The sequence below is a fragment of the Aotus nancymaae genome, unplaced genomic scaffold, assembly GCF_030222135.1.
Source record: "Aotus nancymaae isolate 86718 unplaced genomic scaffold, 86718_ANA_hifiasm-v0.15.2.pri h1tg000008l, whole genome shotgun sequence".
Taxonomy (NCBI): Eukaryota; Metazoa; Chordata; class Mammalia; order Primates; family Aotidae; genus Aotus; species Aotus nancymaae.
In genome coordinates, this window is record NW_026988419.1 from 11,724,754 (window position 1) to 11,741,658 (window position 16,905).

At 38.1% G+C, this 16,905-nt stretch overlaps 1 protein-coding gene across 3 annotated transcripts in view; it reads left to right on the forward strand.

Moving 5' to 3' along the window:
• Nucleotides 1-16,905, forward strand: part of PAX3 (paired box 3) — a 98,160-nt gene that overhangs the window by 75,952 nt on the left and 5,303 nt on the right. For all 3 annotated transcript variants that reach the window (XM_012446372.2, XM_012446373.2, XM_012446376.3), the window contains exons 6-7: nucleotides 575-740; nucleotides 1,612-1,826. In XM_012446372.2, coding sequence (XP_012301795.1) covers nucleotides 575-740; nucleotides 1,612-1,826 — 381 coding nt within the window. The remainder of the gene's footprint in view (nucleotides 1-574; nucleotides 741-1,611; nucleotides 1,827-16,905) is intronic.

Below are 16,905 nucleotides of genomic sequence, written 5' to 3' on the forward strand. Positions count from 1 at the left end.
TGACACATTTACCTCTTTGGCATTTATTTCCATCAAGATCAGTGCAATGTCTCATATTTTGGAAGAGATGAAAAAACTGCTCCACTTATCCTTTCTTCAATTTATATGACCATCCAGAAGCTATACCCATAGTGACCACAGAAATACAGAGATAGACTAATAAGAGTATAAGATACAAGTCTTGATGTAATAGGCAAGGCCAAATTTAGGACATGTGTCATGCAGGGGTCACAGAGGCTCATGTATCCTCCTCGGAAGTCTGTCTACATGCAGGTGGGTGGGTGTTGAGGGTAGGGAGAGGAGCTCAGTGATTCCTGCCCATGGCCATCACAAGGTAGATGGGGGCTGTTGTTGCAAGACCATGGAGGATCCCTGAAGCCCCTCTACTGGCCTTTGACACTAACCACTTCTTTCACCCCTGACAGTTCACCCAAACAACACAGAAGGCAGAGAACTCTTGCATCTATTTGCCCTGTCAGTAAGGGGCCTTTAATCTGTTTTAGCATGAAAAATTCATTAAGAATGTACTATTATTTCATCAGTGAAATCCTTAAATTTTAAATTAAATCCATAGGTCTGGTTTAGCAACCGCCGTGCAAGATGGAGGAAGCAAGCTGGGGCCAATCAACTGATGGCTTTCAACCATCTCATTCCGGGGGGGTTCCCTCCCACTGCCATGCCGACCCTGCCAACATACCAGCTGTCGGAGACCTCTTACCAGCCCACATCTATTCCACAAGGTATAGAGGAAGAGTCAAGGAAATTAAAAAGTAACTTTCAGGCCATTTCTCTGGTGGATATTTTATACAAGGGAATCCTTCTGCAATCCTGACATCTGTGTTGTTTGTATGTTAATTATAATACATCAGCTTGTCCTGAAAGTACCTATCACATTTCAGAAACGTAGTTTGTTCTATGATGTATCTGAATATCTCTAGATAAATTGTGCTGTAATATAATTCCATGGCAGTATTTTAAAACAAAACAACCTTCCTAAATAACCATGGGATTTGCTTTTCTTCTGTTAAAATTTTACCTCTACATTTTACTCCAGTTTGCAGCTAATTGGAATTCTATGATGCTTACTAACTGTAGGAATAAAAGGAAGGTGAATTTTGACAAAGTCATTATTTGTTAGCACACAGAGGTGAATGGGATAATGTCAAATTCCAAGACCCAGTTATTTTGGATTATGAAAGAGCATTCCCGGCATTTGAAACTATATTATTGCACAACTATTTAGGTGCCTTAAAAGTATATTAGATGAGAAATTTGAGACTTGCTGTCCTCACATTAGTTGATTATCATATTGATGAATAACATTCACTACCAAAATATGCTTGTTAGCATTGCTAATATGATTTCTGCATTGTATTCTGGGTAAGCATGTCATGAGAGTATATATGTTACTTGCAAATATGTGCAGAGATACTATGACTGTATCTGTTATGAGTGATTCTACACCTGCATGTTAAGAAATGCAGTTTGAAGTAAACATTTGATTTGACCAATAGATGCTCCTGCTGGCTTGGTGGCTGATGAACTTTTGCGCTGAATTTTCTCTGCTGGCCTGTAAGAAAACATGACAGCTGATAACCTTTTTCATTTCAGCCGTGTCGGATCCCAGCAGCACGGTTCACAGACCTCAACCGCTTCCTCCGAGTACAGTACACCAAAGCCCGATTCCTTCCAACCCAGACAGCAGCTCTGCCTACTGCCTCCCCAGCACCAGGCATGGATTTTCCAGCTATACAGACAGCTTTGTGCCTCCGTCGGGGCCCTCCAACCCCATGAACCCCACCATTGGCAATGGCCTTTCACCTCAGGTCAGTCCCGTGTTTCTAGACAGATGATTTACTGTATACCAGAACCAAATACTCAATTCCCTGAGGCAGTAGTGTAATGAATTGCCAAATTTAAACCATAATGTATTCTTTATACAAGCCACATGATTTCAGTTTTCTAGTTTCCTTTCTCTCCATCCTTCCTACTGGCTGCATCAGAAGTTGTAGCTTAGACTTGAAATTCGAGTGATTTTTGATATAATCTTGGAGACTTTACGTTAATATTTAGTTGTGAAGGTATTTGCTATGTTTTGTCTTCTCCATCCTAGTTCTGGGCTTTGGTTAAGAATCCTGCCAACAGTGGGAGGTTTTTTGTTTTAAATTGTATTTGGTCAGCTGATGAGGTTTCAAGCAAAAGCACCTCGTAAGGAAACACTAAAGATTTGACAAAACAATCAGGAAGCAAACAATTCCTGTGGAGAGAGACCCAGATGATGACTATGAACTCTGGAATAAATGAGTTATAAATGCACAAATTAGGGGAATTACTGCTCTTTGGGACTATATAAATATTTGAATGTTGTAATTGTTTTTCTAATTTGCATTGGACTGTGAGCTTTTCTTGGGGGATCATACTAATAAATTGTCTTGATAATTGCATGTGAGAGGGTTGGTTAAATTTCCTACATGTGGCATCTGTCTGAGGTTGACATTATTAGCAGTTGTTTAAATACAGATCCCTTGATTTTATTAGAGAATACTTGGCCCAGGTGGTGAGGATAGCTGCCCACTAAATTTGGAGAAATGTCACACGGGGTTCTAATCTATAATTGCAATCGAGAATCTCTTCAGAGAGTTTGAAACAGCTTTATCTGTTCTCAACCCCCTTTCTCCTCTCGGTGGTTAGAAAAACAGAGAGAAGCTCAGAATGACACAAATGAAAAGTGAAAAGACAATTATACTCAATTACACACTAATCACTGACTATCACCGCTGCCTAAGCACCAAGAGGGCATTCTAATAGGCAGAAAATGAGATTTTAATGGCACAAAGGGTGGCCAAAATAACGACTCATATATCTTTGGCTTCTTCGTTTTCTTCAACTTGTGGTGTGTGTCTTGGGAGTGGAGTTCCTGGGCTCTGCACGACGGTGATAACTGTGAGCAGCTGAAAAGTTCAAAGCCGGAGGAGTTGAAAAGAATGGATAGCAAAGGCAATGAAATAAACATTTCCGCCTAAAGGCAAAAGTTCATAAATCCTTTTTTGTAACAGTAAATGTAATTAAGTTTCATAGATTCCTATAGCACATCCTGGGATTAAAAAAAAAATGAGGTGGCTTTAAACCTCAGCTGAAAAATAACAACATGAAAACAATAAAAGTGCTTCCTACAGGACTCGAATACATTTTATTTCCAAGTACTGGCATTTGTGAGTGTGATTTCTGCATGAAAATCATGGACTTACATTGATAGAGTCATCCTTAAAATGCCCAGATTCATAGCATATAAGCTTCTTCCACAACTTAGAAGTAGCATTAGAAGTACTTATCTCTGTGATTTTTTTTTTTAACGTTTGTGGTTTTGGGGCCATAGAAAAGCTTATTATGAACATGATTTTGTTGAAAGTTTTAATAAAAGTAAACTCCCACTCTAGCTGCTTCTGTAAAGTGAGATCCAGGATTCCGCTGGCATTTCCGAGTACCTTATTTATTCAACAGTAATGAAAGTAACATGAACCTGTATTCTATAAGTGAAACTTGTAGTTTCTTGTATAAGAGTATTATCTTGTATGTTATGATATGTATTCTTTTGTATTATATAAGTATTATGTAAGTAGAATTGCTAGAACTTGATCTCCTAACTATTAATCCTTGACTTCAAGAAGCCTGGCTTTGATTCTGGAGTTGCTGGTAGGGCGGAATCATTCTAGTACTAAGCAACGGAAAATCCCATAGGCAATTTTTTCCTGTATTTCTTTACTACATCTTACACATTATGTTAATTCCTGTTACATCGCAATATGCGGGGTATTTTGCATTTCTACCAAACATTTCCACCTCAAACCACCACTAGGAATTTATGTTGTTTTGGTTTTTGTAGCAACCCCGCTGAGTTAGAAAAGAGACAAATAATATGAAATTTCTCCTTATTTCCTCAGGCAAAGTTAGAGAACAAAGGACCATGAGTCAATCATATCTTGGCAAACATATTTATGAAACAATGGAGTGGGAGAATTGGATTTGCACTTAGACTTCTGTAACCATTGGGCTATATCACCTCTCTGTAATGACTCTATTTAAACAAGAGGTGCCTACGCTACTTTTGGTTGCCTGGCTTTCTTAAAAATATTTTAAAGAAAAATGGGAAGCAAAGAGCTCATGTCTAACACCTTGGTTTACCTGTTAACTCTAGAAGAGGCTAGAGAAAGACTGGTGACCGATAAGTCAGTGCTTATCATAGAATGCTTATTAATATATTGGATCATATAACACAGACAGTGTTGTGCTAACTAATAGCATTGTAATGACCATTTCTTATCTTCCTCGCTACTTACTCTTCTACCTCCTCTACTGCAGTCTGGTTAACTAATATGCAGAAAAATCAACTGAGTCACAAAACGATTGTCACCTTCTGCCAGCCAAAGGAATGAGAGGGAGGGAATTGGGACTAGAATCTACAATTCCTGGTTCCTGGTTTAGGACCTTGTCCATCTTAGCCCATAGTTGAATGAAGAGAAAACAAGTTTTATGAAAAAACAGATGCAGGGCGTTTTAGTCATATTATAAAATAATTTAGTAGAGACTTGTTGGTTTTTAAAAATTTTTCTGTTCAGGTTAATTTAAGCTCTTTTTGCTAAGCTTAATTTCCATCCATCTTTTATCTTCTTCCCATAATAAAAGCACTGGATGTTCACTGTAGAGCAATGAAAAAATTGCTTAAAAAGTGTCTGTGAAGTAGGAAAAAAAATGCCCCAGGGAAACTACCATGAATATTTTTGCATATTGCCTTCCAGCTCTTTTAGGGTCTTATGCCTCTTTTAGAAACATAATTGAGAAAGTAGAAAATAGCGTATACAACTTTGCATCTTGCCTTTCTCTGTTTTTACATGTCACCATAGGCCTTTTGTCACCTGTCACTTTAAGCCGAATTAGATATAGTTTTTTGAGTCACGATGGTCAATTCACTATAGATCTCTCTGGTGGACACTATTTGACATGTTAAAAATATTTGTTTATTTTATTCGGCTTTTTCCCTAGAGTCATTGAAATTGATGTATTGTTTGCCATCCACACTTGGAAATTGTGAGCTAGAGTGTGTGTGAACCATTGTAGCATGGGATTTCTAGTTTCTTGTCAGGGAATTAATAGACACTATAAGGATAGCCAAAGCATTTTTCTTTTTTCTTTTCTTTCTCTCTCTGTGTACATTAGTTGGTTTTTATTTTGTGTCTCTAACATGTCTGTTCCCCGGAGCAAAGGCTGGGAATCAGAACCATTTGCCAAATGGTGAATCATAGATACCCTCAGTCCTTTCCTCAGAGAAGGTCTGAGCTTCATGAGGGGCTGGTGTGAAACAGTGTCTCAGGGAGGTCACACCTGTCCAGATGGTCGGAGCTTGGCAATGGACTGAGCTGTATTTGCGACAGCTTACATTTCGGAACAACAACAGCAGCGTTTAGAAACTCTGATGTTATTCCTTTTCAAGTTGCTGAAAGGGTCTGTGCATTACTTAATCACTGGCAAGTTTTTCTTGTTCTGAGGGAATCAGCAACAATATCTGGGGAATATTATCAATTTTACTTATTGGAAAACTGAGGCCAAGGTGACACAATCATCTAAATGATGGAGTGCGTTAGTGGCAGGGTTAAGAGCCAACGCTACCTCTTGTCCAGTTCTTACTAGTTCTCCTATTAGCACAAATTACACATGTTAGTGGCGGGTCGCCAAGAGGAAGCATAATGTCGTAAGAAGTTTCCCAAGGGCTGCCCCAGTGATATTTGACTGAATTTTCTTGCTTGCATGGTTGAATGGTTTCACAAATGGTGGGCTTGGTTTCACATTCCATCAAAGGCTGGATGTGTCAGGGAACTTGAGGCGAGATTTTCAGTGATGGGTGAGAGGGTGGAGAGGGGCTAATGACCTCAAAATTTTCTACCATCTCTGGGTAGCTGTTTGAACTGCATAACCTTTTTGGAGATGGGGCTTATAATGAATGACAAAATACCCTCTGGGAAGGAAAGCATTTAACTCACTGCGACAAGGGCTTTCTTCTGTAGCACCATCTTCCTGAAAGTTTTTGTTCTGTTGATGTAAGGACAATATAGTACATGGGGCAACACAGACCATTTATTTCCCCTCCATCCCCAGAGAGCATATTACCAGCACCTTCCTACACATGCAGGAGGAAAAAAGAATGCTGCCTTGGAATACAGAGTGCCAAGGAAGTACTACCATATGCTCAAGATGTGAGGCTAATTAACATTTGGCCCATGTTCTTCTAATTAACTTTTCTTTGCAAGAAATACTACCCTCACTGCTCCCCCACCCACAAGACACACATAGCCAAACCCCCAAAACAAGACCAATTAAATTAACAAACTTGTATCATTTCATACCTCACCCCCCACCCCGCTTCTACAAACTCCACTGTGCTTCGGTAACAGTTTCTAAAGATTTCCTGAGTGAAATACAGTAACAGTGGGTTACACGGTTTCTAGGAAGCTTTTCTCTTGTTTTGTAGTATACAAAATGGGCCAACTTGGCTGCATTTAGGGTTCATCAACCATTGCAAATGATTCTTCAAATGTTTTGGGTTTGGTAAAACCTAAAACACATTTTTGCCAAGCACTTTTCCTCCTTAATTTTTCAAACTGTGTATTTTAGGGAAAATTTGATCCATATGGTTTTGATTCATTTACTCTTATATCATTGACATTTTTTTCCCCATGAAGACATTTGATATCCAAGAAGCTTTCTGAGCCTTTCCTACATTCATTTTAAGCATTTTCCTCCCTAAAAAGAAGAAGTTCTATTGTAACCTCAGAGCCCATAAATTTTGAGTACCTCTCAATTCAGCAATACTTAAAAATACATTTGGTATAAATCTGGATTATTATGAACACATTATATGTTTAGAGCAGATGGGCAGATTTTAGTTTCTGGTTTACGAGTGAAACCAATGACAAAATAAGAAAATAGGCTTAAATTACAAAAAAAGTTATGTTTTAGAGAACTTTTAACTGTTATTAATAAATCCCCATGGTAAGAACTATGCTCTGAGGCCTCATTTCAAATTTTGTCCAGGTCTTGGGTAAGATGTAATTGAATAACCAGTACACCTGTCCTATTTCATGGATAATCTACTGAGGAAAGAAAAAATTCTCATAAAGATTTGTGTACCGGGCTTGAAAACGCCTGAACGTTTGCCTACCACTCAGAACCACTCAGGAACAAAGAGGAGGTCTGCAGATCTCATCAAGTTTATCTACCATTCATCTAGTAAGTCCGGCTGAATCATCACAGCCTTGTGGTGATGAGATACTATCTCTGAAACAGACACAGAAAGAGCAGATAGCTCTCTACATAACAAGACTGTGGATAATGGCATAAAATGCCAGGATCAACTTTTTGTTCTTATTCACATTTTACAAAAGCAAACCTTCAACTCTACCACCCATCCAGTTGCTTTTAAAGCATAATATTAAAATTGAGATTATTAGTGTGTAATGTATGTAAATTGCATATTTGGTGTCAGCTACGCCTATTAGGAAGCTTCTTCGTTTCATGCATATATGTATTAGACTATAGTGGTTCCATTTCAAATTAGATTTCAATTGCTCAGCACAGTTCCTTTTGACAAACATTTGTTAATCCTGAAACTTATTAGGAAGAAGCATTTAAGTGTTAATATGTGTACACAAAACTCAAGACTGCTTTTGATTTCGCTTGTCATTTTTGGGACCACAGTGCTAACAGTGATCTCAAATTCTTTAGCTGCCAAGGCAAAATGATAGTTGTTTGCTCATCCAAGGGGTAAGGGGACTTGTTATGTGGAAGGGATATAGTCATTAAAAGTTGTTACAGTGGGTACTTCTCCATTTCATTTGTTGCTGTGAAAATCTTTCCCACTGTGGTCTGGTAATTCCTTGCCTTCCTTGTGCTGTTGATACAGGTCAAAGCAAAAAGGTTCACCCTGGTGGTACAGCCAGCTTCTATTTCAACATAGCTAATTTTTTGGGATGCATTTGGGTGTACATCCAAAAGCTACTTAATGCTAGTCTTGTTGATAGGCCATTCATTTTGTCCATTTCACACACTGGTTGCAAATTCCATGCCCTCGACCTACCTTTATCATTGTGAAGCAGGCTTTCATCAGACAAGCAGGTAGCCTGCCACCAACCTATTTCCCAGTGGAAGGGCTTTCTTCCCTTTACGCTTTCCAGGAATTCATCTGTAGAAGGAAAAGGAGAGATTTTGATTAAAGAAATTTGTTGGGTGTCAAACAAATAGGGGCAGAGAGATTTTTTTTTTTTGCAAAAGTGGCAGCCTCTCAAAGGCTTGAACCTCTTTCTGTTTCTTTTCTAAAGCAGTTTATGAGCTGATTGCCAGAGCTTCAGAAGCCTCCATGTCTATGAAGGCTCAAGATGTTTATGATCATAAACAAGCCCATTTCAGCTACACCAGAATAACGGCTGGCCATTTGCAGGTTTCCATTCTGCCATACTAGGTTTTTGAGATGTTCTGCTCCTCGATGAAAACATTGCTGTTAATCCATTTGTTGAATCAATGCAGGCTGTACTTGACCTGGTACTTATGGTTTTTTTCTAAGTCTGTGGTTGCTACACTTAAAGAGTATGAGGAGAGCCCTGGTTTATGTCAGCTCCAGTCATAGCCTCTCGAGTTAGTTAAATTTGGAGAATTGTGAGAGAGACAATTGCTTGGCCAAAATCTCCTTTTTAAAGAAAGGGAGAATGCAGCAGCCAGTGACTGAATCTTACATCATGTCACTGAAAGGAGCCACAAGAAAACCTTCCCTGCTGAATTAATTATTTTTGTGTCTGCTGAGTGGATTTAAATAGAAATTCTGTCAGCTGTGTTCTCCTGTACATTGGAAAAATCAAATGCAATAACCTTATGTTTTCTTTTTTAGTCCCATTTGAATTCCTCTAGCTATTGAGTAGGAAAAAAAAGAGCATTATTGCTTCGCCTATAACTAAGCAACTAGGATAAAAAGTTTTTCTTTGTAGTCAGTAATACACAGAAAATCCGTGCTAGATGCTACGTGGGGCCAATGGCCTGAATCAACCCTTTATATGTGGTTGGAATGCAATGTAAAGCTTTTAATTTATTATTGCATTTGCTAAATGGCAATATCTTCAGAAATCTGAATACTTGCATATTTATTCAATTAGGGGATGAATGTGTGCTTTGTACTACAGACACAGAAGACTTGATTCAGTCATTAGTTGTGTACTATTTGTGTGCATGTGTGTGTTTTTATTTTTCCAAAGAATCTGTCTCTGTAAAACAGTCTGGGTTTCATCAGAGGTGTATATTTTTCAGTGTATAGTATAATATTTAAAAATTGCTCTTGACATTTAGCTTGAATTCAGTAAACTAGAGAGTCTGAGATTAGCGATTGCATTTCTCCTGCTGATCAATGCAATAGATGGCAAATTGGGAGATATTTGGAGAGAGTGCACTTTGCAGAATCATGGGCTAGCGTGTCTACATTGAAAGAAATATTTCTTAGCTGTGAGATGACTGTTCGGGTAACCTTTAGCACTGAACTAATGAAAGAAGCAAGCATTACTTATATAAGTAACTTTTCTTTATTCTCATGAAAAAGCTAATGTCTCATTTTGGGCAGCTTGCATTAAAAAAAGTCTAGTTGAACTATTGCATCCGTTCTGAGATTTCAAAATACCCGCTGTAGACATGATCCTCTATTTGTATCACTCTATGCTTCTAGCTCAATGTCAACCCTTCCATTCCAGGCAAAATTTCTTTTTTAGCCTCTAGTGATGGTACATTGTTATATTTATACCTTGTTAAAACATATACCAGACTCTATTCTATTATAATGTATCCACACCTCCACTGCCTTTGATTATAAGCTTCTGGAAGAATGATACTATTTGAACACCCTGAAACCAGACCAAACCTCATAATAAAGGCTTGTTCCTCAAAGCAGCCTCGGTAGAACAGTGGTTTGATAGAAAAGTATTCTAAAGGAAATATTTGATAAAAGTCGGAAATTACATCCCTTTACCTTTCAGTGTCCCAGTGCACATTAGCCTACTAAAGGCTCTGACAAGTCTTGTGGTATGGAAACATGTTTAACTTTGTCTAATTCAGTGTATTCTAATTTGATTATGGAGCCCTTTTGTTAAATACCAAACTATCAAGTTTTGAGGAACATTTACTGGGATGTTCTGAATGATGGAAAACCGAGGTGGAGATCCAACTCTTGATCCATTTGTTTCTAAAATAGTACCTTGATTTTTTTCCACAGGTGAATATTTCTTTCTCTTAATGTCTGATGGTGTCTTCTACTCAACACGGTGTCAGCTCTCTGTGTAAGAACTTGGAGTAGGGGGAGACTAATTTAATATTTAGGATGAGGCAGATAAGGAAGTAAAGGAAAACAAATAGTTCCTATCTAGTGAATTGATTGCAGTGTGGGTATAACTCATTGATCTGAAGACAGCCCCAGTGTCTGAAGCACTAGAGTTCAAATTTATCAGCCACTTACTAGCTGTGCATTTTCACATAAACTGTTTAAACTATCTCAGCTTCTGTTGTACCTTCTTGTTCAACTTAGAAGATACTAAAAAGAATGGTCTTGTAGACTTAGGCTGAGGAACATTAAGTGCTCTTTGATAAAAATACTAATGCTATTACAACAGGGTTTCATTATCGTTGAGTTACAAATATCAGGTATGGCCAAGTGCGGTGGCTCACACCTACATTTAGTACACCTATAATCTGAGTGCTTTAGCAGGCTGAGGCGGGATCACTGTGTCTAGAAGTTTGACACCAACCTGAGTAACATAGTGAGACCTCGTCTCTACAAAAGGTACAAAGATTAACTTGGAATGCTGGCCTGCACCTGTAGTCCCAACTACTCAGGAGACTGAGGTGAGAGGATAGCTTAAGCCTGGGAGGTTGAGGCTGCAGTGAGCCATGATTGCACCATTGCACTCAGCTTGGGTGACAGAGTGAGAATCTGTTTCAGAAAAAAAAAATCATATGAATCTCTGACAAAAAATATATTTTCACTTGTCCATGAAAAAGAAAGCAAACATGGAAACTGAGTGACATCAAAGGAAACACAGTATGTTGGTGGACTGGAGTATTTTCAAGTATTTCACTTAGACGTTTCAAAGATCTAAGGATTCCTATTGATGTCCATTCAGAATACAGTAATTCTAAGGTGGCTGGGTAAGATAGTCTCCAGAAATACAATGTACTAAGATTAATCTGTTTGAGAAATTCAGATCACAATAACATGAGAACCCACTACAATGAGAACTAAAGTTAACCATCCTGCATTCCATGGGGCTAGGAGGAGGAAGGGGAGTGAGTTGTCATATTGATTTTCTTTTTGTATTCTAGTTTTGACTTATTGAAATATAATATCAACATGAACATATTTTTGAAAATATACGATCCATCTTCTATAACAACAAATACTGGGTAAATTAGAAGCATGATACTTGCCTCAAAGGCAGGGGAATCTGATATGCAGTGATGCTTCTCTCTCACCAGCCAAGGATAAAGGTAGCTAAAATATCATGTACCATGAAAAGGTTTTGGAACATAAGGGACAAATCTCAGTAATTTTGAGTTTATCACTTGAGGAGCATTTTTTAAATCACTAGATTACAAAGATTTTATTTTGCTAAGATCTGCAGGAGCAGACTTAGTTTCTGCGGATCGAAGAACTACATAAGTGAATTTACTGTAGGTTCTGTATGTTGCCAGCCTATATCAAGTTGCCTGTGCAGTAGGAGACATAACCACTGCCCAAATTATGACCAGAAACACAAATTGTCAGGTGGAAAAGAGAACCCAGCATGATTGTTGGTTCAGCATCCTTGGAGTTAGGTATGGGAGAGAATTAAGGTAGATGGGATTTTAGCTTAATGGTGTAGTAGTTTCTAGTTTCTGGAAGACTGTGTTCTCAGATGTTGTTTCATATTTGTAGAGATGGTACAAATTCCATTAACTTGATTATGTTTAATATTTTTTGAGACAGAGTGTCACTCTGTCACCCAGGCTGGAGTGCAGTGGTGCAGTCACGTCTCATTGCAGCCTTGACTTTCTGGGCTCAGGTGATTCTCTTACCTTAGCCTCCCAGTAGCTGGGACTACAGGTGTATGATAGCACACCCAGTTAATTTTTTTGTAGAGACAGAGTTTTGCTGTATTGCGGTTGGTCTTGAACTCCTGGGCTCAAGCAATCCTCTGGCCTCAGCCTCCCCAGATGCTGAAATTACAGGCATGAGCCACCACATCTGACCAAATTTCTTGAATTTTAAATGAATTCTTATTCTGCCTTACCACAGAGCCTATGAAACAGTCCAGAAAGTGTTTTCTAAAGAGTAGGTTCATTTTTAGACTTTGACAAACCTGTTCTCCATTTCCCCATGATCAACAGAAATACCTTTTCTGACGTCTGCTCATCAGTATCACAGGTAAATCAGTATCACTAGGTCTTTTCAGTTGGTTCTTTTCTTCATCATAAGGACGCACCTTCCTCACATGAGGAGAAGGGTAGGGAAGTTTCTTTCCTTTAGTCTTCAGACATTTCATAGATGGAATCTTATGCTGTTGACATTGGGTAGTCACAGAAATATTTCCTTACATCACACATAGTCTGGAAAAAAGAAGAAATCTCCTCGTTGAGTTGGACAACCATTTTCTTTCTTCAGCAGATCAGAATGTCTGCCTTACATGTTGTTAAAGTGGTAGGTGGAGGGAAAACTTTTAGGGAGATGGGAATATAGTATATATAGACAAACATCCCTCTGCTTGGGAGAGGCGGAGTTGAAGCTCTTTTCGTTAAATGGCAGTATTTCTAGTTTATTATAAGTGATTTGTGAGTCTCAAGTGGAACTGTGCAGTTAAGGGTCAGCAAGATTTGCATTTATGAATGTTTATTAGGGTGAATCAGCTCTGCATTTCCTTACATGGAAGTTTGGTTTACAGGCAATTAGAGAGAACATTTTGAATGCTGTATCACTGAAGTACTGTGAGATACCCAAACATAGAGCTTTTCTCTTTCTGTATTTAGAATCCTGAGTCTCAAAGGGTCAATTAATATTTAGCAAACGTATCCTGGAGTAGTCATGAAATGAAACCAAGATACACATTTGATTTTCCACAGTCATGTTCTCAGACTGGATTTTGAAACGGTGATAGGTTTGAGCACACACCCTTTAGAGGGCTACTGTGGTTGTGAGAAATTTCCTGAAATGAGAAGAGTTAACAGCAGGTAATGTCATTCCTCCCAGAAAGAGTTTGAGGCTCTCTGTGTTAAGTGATGAATGAGGGTATCTGACCCACATCTGTTTTACATTAGAATGGAACATTGCCCTGACATCCTCAGGAGCATTTGTCAAGATTCCCTGGACAGAGCTTCTGTAAATTACATGCTGCAAATGTGTCAGGGTCAGATAAGAGGATATCATTAACTCCCCCAAGTTTACTCAGGGCTCTGTCAGTCCCTTTTAATATGCTAAGGGCCAACAATTTTCCTTGAGCCATTTTTGTTATACTTTTCATTCATAGAAGAAAAAAATGTTTGTTATACTCCCCCAATATTGCACATGTTCTTTTCCCATAAATCATATTAATTGTAGACGTGGTCACAAGGCATATTAAATGCAGGCATGCGTAAATGAATTAAAACATATGAGAATTTTATTATGCCCATGGTGGGTCTAACATAGTCAAATACCAGCAGTATTAACTGGCATACTTTTTCATTTAGGTGGAATGAGCTTTTTCTTAATGGGCTTTATCGATAATAGATGGACATGATATGGTTACTCATCACTGGCTAGAAGTAAACTAGAAGTCATTTTGGAGGGAAGGCTACAAGGCTGAAAAACCCTTTATATCATACAAAACCATAATTCACAATGGTTTTTTAAAAAGCAACTAAATGTGTATATTAAATGTTAAATCAGAAGAACATCTGCCTAGTTAAGAACAAGTATCTGTGGTTCCCCCTGCAACTCATTTCTGTGCTAATTCTCTGTCTAGATTTATATTTTAGTCATCAGTCCCTAAAAAATATTGCTATTAAATTGAACACTTAACTCTATTGAGCAATAGGTATTCAACGTAACTGATAAAAATAAGTCATTTCTGTGATGGGTCACAGGGCTGGAGATGAAACATATATAATTCCTTAGAGTTTAACTGAGACGATACCATACTCTTTACAGTGAAAACTTGCAAACGCATGCCGCATACGAAGCACACTTGTCTGGCCCTCACACTTTTTCATCATGCATGAAACACAGCTACTTCTAAAATGTAGGCTAAGGATTAAAATAAAACAGATAAAGACATACTTGGCTGGGCATTTTACATGCACAGGTTTTCTATCTGGTTAGGTAAAGGTCAGTCATGGCCTTTCCGTAACTCTCAGGATGGGTGAGAAGGTCACCACACATACCTTAAGAGAAACTTCTTGCCCCCAGGCAACTTCCCTCTCACAGCTTTCAAACAGACAGGACCCAAAATCTAATTATTTAGATGCTAATCAACTGCAGGATAATTCCTAAGGCATTTGAATCTGAGGACAACATTTTCAGGAAAGTCTCTGCTCTTTAAATTTAGGTTTGTAACCTCACAGATACAGTTCTGAAATTTAACCATTAGATGACTCCAGTAACACCCATATTGGCAAAAAAACATTTGGATGAATGTTTTAACGTTTTTGTTTGGTTCTGAAAACAAATTATATTTAAATAAAAAAATATAGTCAGTAGACTTTTGGAGGAAAAGCTAGAATGCTAAAAAAAAACCTCTTTATGTCATACAAAGCTGTAATTCACAACTTAAAAAAAATGTGTATGTTAAATGTTAAATCAGAACATCTGACTGCTTAAGAACAAGAAAGAAAATAAAAACTTGAACCAAGGATTCCTACCAAGGAAGAAAAGTGCCTGGATGTACACCATAATTTACTAAATCATTTTAGATTTCTGATAAGCTCTGGGCACTTTCAGCTGATGGGAAAACCATAATGTTTGTGCCAAGACAAATATTTTCCAGACATACCATTTTAAAGGTAAATCTTAATTTGGCCCATAGTTTTTTTTAAATCTTTTTTATTTAATCTTACAATAGGAAAATTAATTCAAGAGAAATATGGCATGGAGCAATTGTAAAGAGTTAGTTTTTCCTGAACCATATAATCTTCCAATCAAGATATAAACAACCTATTTGGAATTCTGAAACTTGAGAATGAATTTAAAGAGATCTTCAGAAAATGTCTCCCTAATAATGTAAAAGATGGAGGTGCTGGTAGAAGAAGTGTGGACATAAATTCTGAAGCTTTGAATTTATTTTTAAAGGTTGTTCAAAAAACAATTTAGAAACAATATGTGGGAAACATTTTGGAGGTAGCAATTTAGAAATTTACTTAGTAGATTTTTTTTTTAGATGGCTCATAAAGAAAAGTAAAAAGAAAGAGGTCTCCTTACTTCCTTTTCTAATGGGACAGAACAGAGATCTGTATTAAGGAAAAATTCTTTCTGGTCATTGCGTCTCCTGAATTTACCTGGCATTTAATGAGTGTGATGAGTGTTCAGAGACAGAACTGAGTAGCCTTGAATTTGTTTCTTTTTCTTTGAAATTGTCTGTGAAACCTAGGCAGCTGAGCTTCTCTCGTACCCCAAATTTAAAAAAATATCAGGTAAAAAATGCCAGCCTTGTAGTAGAAATCGCTTACTAACGACTTAAGGGGAGGCCAAAAAAAATCCACTTTACAACAAATGAAGATTTTATTTTAGGCTTTGAAGTACAAATTCAAAGGAATCTCTAGGAAAAACATGCATAAAAGAAATTCTGACATTATTCTTAAAAAGAAAATGTGACTGGAAGACATTCCATAACCACATTGGATAAGTTCTAAGAAGTTCATTTACCACTTCTTTGTGCACAAAAAGAAATTTCCATAGCTTCCCTTGAACCACATTAAACACTGCTTTTAAGGAAACATACATGAAAGTGTAATGGAACCCTTCCACAGAGATTTGAGGTTTTAAAATTTGTGAGGGGAGAGTAATGCATTTTGTATTGATATCCTCACTACCCCTGTCAACACATTTTTTTTTTTTTTTTTTTTGAGACGGAGTTTCGCTCTTTTACCCAGGCTGGAGTGCAATGGCGCGATCTCGGCTCACCGCAACCTCCGCCTCCTGGGTTCAGGCAATTCTCCTGCTTCAGCCTCCTGAGTAGCTGGGATTACAGGCACGCGCCACCATGCCCAGCTAATTTTTTTATATTTTTAGTAGAGACGGGGTTTCACCATGTTGACCGGGATGGTCTCGATCTCTTGACCTCGTGATCCACCCGCCTCGGACTCCCAAAGTGCTGGGATTACAGGCGTGAGCTACCGCGCCCGGCCACATATTTTTAAAAACTTTACAACAGTGGGTTACTAAAATGGTGTATATTTCTCAAGTTTTCTCAGTGTGAAATATTGAAATAAATCACATTATAGTTATTTATTAATCTCAGTTTCAGGTCAAATGTAGGAAAATGTTACTGCTGTATTCCCCATCCTTATAAGATTCTTGAGACTATGATTAAAATATGTGACCATCACAGTAGAAATAAGAACTTGTGGTGAATGTCTGTCTTGGGGGATCTATCTCGTCTATTCCTTCATATCAGCCCCTGTAAGTATCGGGCTGCTGTGCTGAGCTCTGTGGCTAAAGGAGACACCCTCATTAGCTTCCTGTGTGTGACAATAGTGACACACAGCAAGACCCTGCGGGTGTCTTTCCTATTTGGGTCACGTTTTGGCGTGTCTTAAGGCTACCGTGCCCTGGAACCTTTGAGGAACTATTTTTCTACTGCCCTAAAATATAACCCTGCA